General features: G+C 37.2%; 2 protein-coding genes across 3 annotated transcripts in view; one reads left to right on the forward strand and one right to left on the reverse strand.

The window, feature by feature from the left end:
* LOC144967839 (noelin-3-like) overlaps positions 1 to 10,000 on the forward strand; it is a 94,246-nt gene that overhangs the window by 17,717 nt on the left and 66,529 nt on the right. The gene's annotated exons all lie outside the window — the stretch shown is intronic.
* LOC144967837 (uncharacterized) overlaps positions 1 to 10,000 on the reverse strand; it is an 11,048-nt gene that overhangs the window by 113 nt on the left and 935 nt on the right. The window contains exons 2-6 of one of the 2 annotated variants that reach the window (XM_078905515.1): positions 7,672 to 7,752; positions 6,819 to 6,891; positions 5,654 to 5,749; positions 4,358 to 4,453; positions 1 to 3,758 (exon numbers count right to left, since the gene is read on the reverse strand). The exon at positions 1 to 3,758 is cut by the window's left edge and continues 113 nt beyond it. In XM_078905515.1, coding sequence (XP_078761641.1) covers positions 1,513 to 3,758; positions 4,358 to 4,453; positions 5,654 to 5,749; positions 6,819 to 6,891; positions 7,672 to 7,752 — 2,592 coding nt within the window. In that variant the 3' untranslated portion in view covers positions 1 to 1,512. Of the gene's footprint in view, positions 3,759 to 4,357; positions 4,454 to 5,653; positions 5,750 to 6,818; positions 6,892 to 7,671; positions 7,968 to 10,000 lie in introns of those variants that run through there. The other variant, XM_078905514.1, reaches the window with a different exon arrangement.

Here is a 10,000-nt window from a genome sequence, read left to right on the forward strand (position 1 = left end):
ATACAGTGGAAACTCCCAATAACGACATTCTCTGGATAACGACACAAATCTCTAGTCCCTAATCTTATACTTAAATTATGTTCGTAGTGAAAATAAAAACTCTGGATAGCGACATACTCCCAATAAAGACATAATCTTCCAGTCCCAAGCGATGTCGTTATTGGGAGTTTCCACTGTATATACCATGATAATTATCAGAAAAGAGTGAAAAGAGCCATACTATAACTGAGGGAAATATTGAATTCCAATCTTAATTAATTTCAAACGAAAGTCCTATGAGAGCAGGAAGACTCAAAAATTAGTAAGAGTATACATCTTGCTCTCTGAGGTGTAAGAAGGGATGACAAAAATTACTTTTTGCATTATTGATGGGATGCTGCTAGTCTATGCCACATAACTTTTCTGGACGTGTCTTAGTATTCAACGATGGTACCCATTTTTTTCTGGATAGAGAGGGCAGAAACAAAGACAGCTCTCATTGAAGCTAAATTCGGGTCCTAATGAATAGACAGTGCTCTACCGTTTGAGATGCTCGAACCCATATAACGAAAATACAACAAGAAATAGTCCATTCTTGACGATAAAGAAGCATAAACAATTTTTATACATAATGATGATATATGTGGCGGAAAAAACAAAACTTAATAAACTAACAGTGGTTTGAATTGTGTGTTCAAGAGCGCAAGCAAAAACATCTGAGGTGAGACCCTGAAAACCAAAGGAACAGATAGGTAATTTGCTAGCGCACCAGGGCGTATTTTTACAAACACATTAATCATTATTAAACAATTGGTAAAATTGACTCCATTTTAGCAAGTCAATGCATCTAATGTTTTATTGAATAAAATGGTATGCCAGAACGGGGAATGAAAATGTGACTTCTCAATAGTTTGATTAAGCCTAGATCTTAACTCGTCTAATAAGCAAAGATAATGACGTGGAAAAAGATAGAATCACAAAACATCACTTTATACAAGTTAACAAATGTCAAAATAGGAATGTTGGTCTAATTAACAGAAATGATTTTGATAACTATTCTGCAAATTGTTTTGGTTTAAGGACTATTTGGCTAAAATCACTTTCAGTTCATTGATACGAGTATAACGAGACAAAATAAAAAGTAATTTTGAATACTTTTGTGTTCATCTGGTTTTGACATTTTCCACAATATAATGGTCAGAGATAACATTATTATCATCAACAACAAATTGTCCTGTAATTGGACATATTATTATCAGTATCATTATTGAAAAAAAAAATATGTTCATGTTTTCATATTGATTTTAAGTTGATGTCAAAAACAACATAGTATTGAAATTTTTATAAAGAGAGAGAGAGCGAGAAAGAAAAGAGAACGAGAGAGAGAGGAGGTCGGAGGAAAAAGTACTGATCACAAATTGCATAAGGTACCAATTAATTGAATTAACAACAAATGTCTGTACATCAAGGCGACAACAAGATAATGCTTAGTTTATGTACTACCGTACATACAATAACATAGGGAACAAATTTCTATACAAATTTCTTTTTTCTAGTTTGAACATTTTTTATGTAATATTTGATTTGTCTCCAGGGTCTGTTTGCTAAGATTGGAGAATTTCTCATAGCATTTTCAATGTTTGCTTTGCCAGGCAATCTTTCTAAAAAGAAAAAATTCCCTAATTCCTTTTCAACAGCTTTTCTTTCTTCCTCAGACCACCCTTTCCTTTCTTTATTCACTACTCTGTTTGTGATTTTCTTTGATTTATGAGATTCTCTAACAGTATCAGCCTCCTGACAGTTTTCAGTGTATGGCATTATCGTCGTACTATCAGGGGTCATGCTGCTACATCCTGTGTCACCGCCTTGAACGCAGTCGTCAAGGTCATCCTCATCAGCACTTAATTCCTCTCCATCAATTGCTTCGTCTTCAGCAAATTCCAGCTCGTCTAGATTCTTTCCCTTACACTTGTCAATTTTTCCTTTCTCCAGTTGCAAGAGAATCTTACTAACTTTAGCAAGTTGCATCGTGTCCTCTGGAAGACGATAGTATTCTTTATGAACAGACTTGTCATGCCCCATGAAGGCAGCCAATGCTTCCAGTTCATTCTCCTTCAAATCAAGCAGCTGACATATTGTTCCAATATGTTTTCTAAGTGCTGTAGATGTCAATAAGTCTGGCTGATCTGCTCCACATGCAGTGGCAAATTTCCTGAGAACATCTGAAGTTCTAAGTACATTTTCACCTTCACCGATAGCACCAAAAACATATGGGTTATTGTTAGCAAGCCCACTGGATTGTCTGAAATCGAGGAGCAAGTCAATACTATCCTTGTGAGATTTGGGTAGAAGAACTGGCACTCGTCTCCCTCGCTTTCCTCTAATTTCTACCCTTTCGAGTTGTTTGGCTAAGTTTCTTTCAAACTTACTCAAACTCTGCAGGATTTCCCCTTGTAGAGATTTTCCTGAAGCCAATCCATTCTGATAGTTTTCAATTTTCATTCTCTGCATCTCACCGCCTCTTCGTCTGTTAAAAAGAACCATCTGTGCTAGAGCAATCTCAGCTAAATTTCTCCACGTATTTGGGTTTGGGTGTTCACGCAATTGTGTTATTGCATCTGTTAACTTGGATTTAATGAAACAATATAAAAGCTGCACATCTTTTGCTAAAGGTAGTCTTCTTGCTGTGTTAAATCTTCTTTTGTGAAGAGTGTGCAGAGCTCTCGATGATATTTGATGTGACCAGTCAGAAGAATAAAGTTTGGTAAATGCTTCAGCCTGTTTCTCTAATAGAGTATCTCCTGATTGCAAAGCCTCTGATTTCAAAATGTCTGCACAGGCTTTTAAGGAATGGCCTAACTTTAAAGCAAGTGAAGGTATTTCATAAATTCCAGTGATGCAATTGTACTTTGCTAAAACTTTGACAACTTTGACAACAGTTGAAAATAACAGGGGGTCAATGCACTGTGTAATATTTTCAATTTCACATTCGTTTTTCATTTCATTCAAAAAACGGCCAATTTCTCTCATTTTTTGTTTTATGTACTGGTATTGATGTGGCTGGTCTAAAAATTTAGAAAAAAGATTTTTCCCATACTGCAAAATGACACTGTCATGGCGACAAAGGAGGGAGATCCTATCGGAACTCATTGTGTTTAAAATCTTTTCTTCAAAATCACTATTATCGTCTTCCTGTTTACTTGAAAGTAAAAGAAAATTTGTATTTTTCTTTGAGCTTTTGGTTTCATTATTGAAGGCAGCACATTTTTTCTTGTGACGCCATAAATCCTTCCTTAGAAAAAGTCCAAAACATTTTTCACAGGTTGTAAAAGCCTCTAAGTTGTCAGTTATTGGTTGCCTTCTAGCCGGAATCAAAAAACCTTTTTTTGCATCTATCACTGTTTTGTTGTGTTTAAAATCCCCACGATGAAGCAATAACTGCAATTCCCTCTTTCTGTCCTTGGTACCTACTTTATGGGCTAAAGCTTTTGCCACTTCAATTTCCCCACTATGTACACTTTCTAAATGCCTAGCCATTTTAGCATAAAGTCTACCACAATACAAACAAGAATGTCGTTTGTCCCATTTTCTTTTACCCCCCGATCCTCCTGGCACCATTTTCTGCACAGTCATGTCATCTGCTTTCTGTGGAAGGTCAGCCTCCTGATCATCGAGCTGTGGGAGAGGGATGATGACAGACTCGCTACCACTTTCTACCTCACTCTCTGCAACACAAACTAGACTTGCAGTTGTAGGACTTCTTTGGTGTTCATTGGGGTCTGAAAATGCAAAAATAAAAAACATGACTTCACTTGCTGTTGTGCAATTCAAAGTACTTATGCATACCATGTAGACCCCAAGTGTGTCGCAATAGCCGAGCGGATAAGCCATTGCACTGTGATATGGGAGATCTGGGTTCGAGTCCCACTTTTGGCACTGCAATTGAACCTTGGGAGAGGTTATTTGCACACACTGCCGCTGCTCTTACAACGACATATGGTTCACGGAAAACCAAAAAATCATTTCCCCTTCTCGGGGTGAAATATTTCACCAAAAAAAAGTGCTGTCTCAATTTTGTAGGTTAACATGACTGGTTACAACTGACTCATTTGGATAGAATAGTAGACTATCTCAAGGCATTAAAAAAAAATCATTCTTCTCTTCATAAAACAATTTGGTAATAACCATGCAATACAACTAATGCTCAAGGCCATACATCTGTGTGACATGTGGGATTGCACCAGTGTTGTCACAGTATAAAATGAGTTACAAACAGGTTTCAAGGGATCAAAGTACGTACTATTATGGGTAAATTAGAGTATATTCCTGCTTATTGTATTTGGATTTTAAATCTAAAGCATCACAGGTTCTTATTTACCTTTGTCATCAGCATCCTCAGGATCGCTGTCTGTTTTGCAGCTAGAAGAACTCTCTCCTGAGCTTTCAGGGACATATTCGTCTTCACTGTCCATTTCTGAAATAAGATTGTAAGAGGGAATGATGCTTGCTTGTATCTTCAAAACAGTTTGTTGGGTTTAATTTTCAGGTTTTTAAGACATTTTTAACACAAAAAAGATATCAATTATCTAACATAATGTACAAGATTCTTCTAACTCAATACAGTGGGCACCGGATTCAACGAGGTCGCATTCAACGAGAAGTCGGATTCAACGAGGGATTCAGAAATCCCCGATTCCCGGCCCTATATTTTCTTAGTAAATAAAAACGCATCCAACGAGCATCCTAGCTCCTAAAGTCGCATTCAACGAGGTCATTTAGGCCAGACCATTGGCTTCAGGCCAGAGCAATGCTACCCACAGAGTGGCACAACTTTCATTTGAACGTCACTGTTTGCTTGCCTCCACAAAACGAACGTCTCATGTTGTCCAATGTGTAGTGCGTGGTTTACAGTAGTACGATGCTACTCAGCCGTGTGTCGTGTAGAATTTTATCTGGTAGGTATTCCTATGTGTAAGGCAAGAGGTGAGTCAGTCATAGACAACATGTAGTCCCTCTATGGAGTGGGTTGGTAGAAATTGTGAGGCGAGGAGAGGATGGGTAGGTGTATTTACTTCGATGAATGAGGAGATGCTGGCAGCAGACATGTGACGTGTAGTGCCATGGTTAGGTCATGCGCAGCTAAGATTTCATCACACAGACTTAGTGTTAATTGTGATGGTCTCAGTTTTGTATGAATAAAGGACAAGGGTTAATCTTATTAATAAAATACATGCATTGAAATGCAAAATTTTTTTTTTTTAAATATGTAAATAAATAAAATTTTAAAATGAAAAGAAACAACCCCAGAAGAATCCCGGTGCCGTAATGTGCTCGTCAAGGAAGCTAAATCATAAATCTAACTTTTTCATACTGATCCATTATTTATATTCCTTGTTTAGGACAAAGTCGCATTCAACAAGAGGTCGCATTCAACGAGGTCAGGGGCCCTGTCCCAAAGACCTCGTTGAATGCGACTTCCACTGTAAACAAATTGATACTCAAATTTGTGATATTTTAGTTAATTGTCCAATGCGTCATTCACTATTCCCCAAACAGCAACATTTTTAAAACGGAACATGATGTATCGCATATTTCTTCTGAAGACAGAATTAATTCGGCATTGTATTTGTATCTTTTCTATTTCACTAAAAACACCTCATCACAGGTTATTTACCTTTGTCATCAGTATCCTCTGGATCGCTGTCTGTTTTGCAGCTAGAAGCACTCTCTCTTGGGCCTTCGGGGACATATTCGTCTTCACTGTCCTTTTCTGAAATGACCATGAAAAGTATATATCAAAACATGTGTGCAAAATTGAAATGAAGTTTCTCTTTACTCCAGAGAAGCAAACATCAGATATATTGTAGATGTAATTCTCTAACCATATAGTCTGGTTATGTCTTTGAAAACTAACTTGGTTAGAGAATTAAATCAAGGAGATGAAAGTACAATAATCAAAACTCTTTTCTATAACTGACCCCCACCATCTTCATTTATGTTACAGACTAAATGAAAGAGCAATGCCATCATTCTAAACTCAATATTGTGAGAGGCAGAGGAAGAGAGAGAGAAAGAGAAAAAGAGAGAGATAAAAAGATTATTTCATTTCAAAATGCAGTATCTAAAAGAAAGGATATGATTTCTATGATAAGATTATCAACAATAATTTTTCATCTTTGTTGCAGAGCACTGCTGGTTGTTTGGCCTGGCAGTGAACTTTCTCATTAATGAGGGGAAAATAAGATATTTTTGGCTCACTCTATGACAACCCAGCTGGATTGTCCAAAGTTAATTAAGAACCGATGGAAAGTTGTTAGTGATAGACTATATGAAATGTAATAGTAATACACATTATTAGAAACCAAAATGAGCTACTATTAGGCCTGTAATGACTTACTTTCTTTTTCTTATCTTTAATGTGAGTAAACAGGCATTCAAATACGTAACTCCTTAAAGGACTTCATGCCAATAAGACCAGAGCCTAACCCTGTAGCTCGGAGCTGACTAGTAGCAATTTCTTGTTACGCTTTGGATAGGACACTGGTCTTTTGAAAAGTACTTTACACCCATTTCCAATAGGTCTAATGATATCCAGCTACCCACTTTCTGCTGGATAGGTAGGGGGATTGGAAAAAATTCTAATGTCTTTTTTGCCTGAACCTGGAATCAAACCCGGGATATCTGTGTGATAGGCCACAACTCTATCAACTGATCTCAAGGGACCCTCAATTGAGCATTTGAATGCCATGTAAAAGTTGACAAGCATTCAAGAGGTAATAATATTCCTTTTGGTTTGAGTGGTTAGAAAAGCAAAATGAAAATGATAAAATCAAACTTACTGCAATTACTGCCTATTTCTTCAGGAATTTGTCCACCACGACGAGGAGGCCTTAAGTTCGCACATCTCTGATTCTGGAACAGAAAATATATTAGAATAGAGGATTAGAAGTAGACTTATGCAGCTATATATATGTGCATTCCAATCTGGCATCTCTCAAATGGCTCTACCCAGACTGACAGTCAACCAAAAAAAAAAGGTACATTGTTACACAAACATAATACTATCATCTGCATTTTTTGCTAAATAGGAGCCTAAAATTTGCCAAAAATAACGTCAAAATGTGCCAAAAGTGCCAAAATTGCGGGGCAGAGTTAGACGTGATATGATATTTAACCCCTAAACTCCCCATAATCCTTGAAAAAATGTATGAAAATTAAATGGTTTCCAATTTTTTCCAACTTTACTTTTAGATAAAATGGTGTTTCAAATGAAATCTATTGCCCGTTATATCCTGACAAATAATATCATTAATTCCAGCTAAAAGTGAAAAAGAAATCACAAGAAAACGTTTTTTCAGAAGAAAAAAAATGTCAAAAATCGGAAAATTTGCCAAACTTTGCCAATTTTGTGAAATTTGCGGAAGGGCCCGGAATTTGCGGCCGCAAAATATGCAGATGACAGATAATAGCATTAAACTATGAGCATACTTAAGAACGACAACTCAGAGCAAAAAAGGATCTTGTTTTAAACTAAAGCATAAACCTAGCCGAGTCATCTCAGCCAATTAGAAAAGGCTTCGGTCATAATACATATTCCATGAATCAAACAAAGCAGGTCTTTGAATAGATAATTATTAATTAATCAATGACTAGAAAACTATGTAACCTTCATATCATTAACAATGTAGTTACCTCAGTCTTGTCTTTTGCTTTCTTTATCATCCCAGAATCGGAAAGTAAAGAAAAAACTTCATTTGCAGTTTTCAACGGTTTCTGAAAAAAAGAAACAATACAAATACATAAACTTTTATCAAAGAAAAAAAAATGTAGTGAGTGGTTGACTTTAGCCATGTAAAAAACATTTATTATACTCCAATTTGGAGGCTTGCATTTTAAAAACTCATCCCTCGTCAATTACAACAGTGGCAATTACAAATAAGTAAACCAACTAAGTAACCAGAAGAAATTAAAAACACATAGATCAGCAGATGAATCATAAATGATTCAAAGTCTACGTAGCCAAGAACTGTCAGTGTCTTAGTCTTAGTGTAGGCTACCCAGCCTACTGCAGACTGCATAGGAATTGTTAATTTTTTTTTCTTTTGATATTAGGGTTTGCAACAAGTAAAGGCATGTTTTAGAAGGTACTTTGATACCGGCATGACTCAAAAATGGGCACCTGAAATAGGGCCTGTGGCTGTGACCTTATTTTTTATTTTTTGATAGCTTCTTCTTTCTTTCTTATTTATAAATATGGATTTTCACGATGTTTGTGTCACATGCAGCTAGGCTTAGAAACTTGACAGGCCAGTCAGCGCCGATCACAAGTCTGACGTCATGGGGGATTTCCTTGGCTGCTGGAAATGTCAAGTTCGCGACCAGCGTGTCCAAGATTTCGAGCGTGTCCTTTCAGACTGGGGATTTCATTCGGCATCGTGTGTAGTTTGTGTGTGTGTGTGCATGACTTTTTTCGTTTTCTTTTCAAAACGGGGCCTGATAGATATGGATGCCAAGTTGGATTATTGAAACCCAAAGTTCCCGTATTTTTTTTGTTTGTCGCCTCTTGCTTTTCGTTTTATACTAGGAGTTTGTGTATACTTCTTCACCTGAGTCGCACCGCAACTATTATTTTATACAGCTGCCATTTTTGGAATTTTCATTAAAAGGCAGCAGTTGTGACGCTTAGTTGCGACTGAATCGTATCGTTCTTGCGGCTGTTTTCAAAACTGCTTTTTCACACCATTTCATAAAGAAGCAGGAGTGAGTCGCAACACAACTATTACTTTTTATACAGCTGCCATTTTTGGAATTTTCAATAAAAGCGCAGCAGTTGTGATTTTTTTTGACAACGGCTTCCTTTTACGGCTTTAATTTCACATAACCGCATCTGACTATAGTCATTCTCCCGACACGCTTTTTTTTTGCTGTATATGAAAATAGTAAAAATAGCAGCTATAAAAGGAGAGATTGTTGCGATCCGATGGCGTAATTGTAAAGCAACTCCTGCTTTATTGGGAAATGGTGTGAAAAAAGCAGCTTTGAAAACAACTGCAGGAACGATGTGACTCACTCGCGACTAAGTATCATAACTGCTGCGCTTTTATTGAAAATTCAAAAAATGGCAGCTGTGTGCAAGTAATTGTTGCGGTGCGATTCACTCCTGCTTTTTAGTGAAATGGTGTGAAAAAATCAGCGTTGAAAACAGCCGCAAGAACGATATGACTGTCGCAACTAAGCATCACAACTACTGCCTTTTTAGTGAAAATTCCAAAAATGGCAGCTGTATAAAAATTATAGTTGCGATGCAACTCATGTGCTATTTAACGGCTTAGTCGTATCACAACTGCTACTCTTTATGTGAAAATGGCGCAAACAGCAGCTATAAAAAGCAGCATTTGCGATGCTACCTGGGCACGCCTTCGCATCGCGAAATGGATCTTCTCTAAAATCGCTGTCAACCCCCGCATCCCCCCCCCTCAAATCACCAAGTTTTCATCATTTGACAATGAAATTGCGAAAATTGCAACACAAGAGTGATATTAAATCCGACCAAATTAATTGTGCGTGAAGATTTTTTTTTACATATCAGAATTGTGAAACTTGGCATTAAAATCGCCAATTTGTCCTATATGGCAGGAAACCATTACATGTCATTACACACGTCATTAGTCATTACCATAGCACACATAGGTTTCGCTAAGGTCATTACACTACACATCTCACTCAACTGCCTTCATGTGCCACGAGTGAGAGGCGCCGAGTGAATGGGGTACCCCATAATATGTCTGTGAATTAGCATTGCCTCTGTCGGTGGGGATTCCATGGCATCCCATGACGTCACACAGAAATTAAGCAGCCAATCAGCAACGATCAAATATTGCGATCAGCGCTGATTGGCCTGTCAAGTTTCTACGCCTAGCTGCATGTGTTTGTGTCATTGTATTTAGTTTGCAATCAGTAGTCCATTGGTGTATGTTTTGTATAAATTGTAAGTGATTGAATAATAGCATTGAGGATGAAA

This window comes from Berghia stephanieae, chromosome 3 (genome assembly GCF_034508935.2).
Source record: "Berghia stephanieae isolate SIO BIC M18660-M18661 chromosome 3, UCSD_Bste_1.3, whole genome shotgun sequence".
NCBI classification, from domain to species: domain Eukaryota; kingdom Metazoa; phylum Mollusca; class Gastropoda; order Nudibranchia; family Aeolidiidae; genus Berghia; species Berghia stephanieae.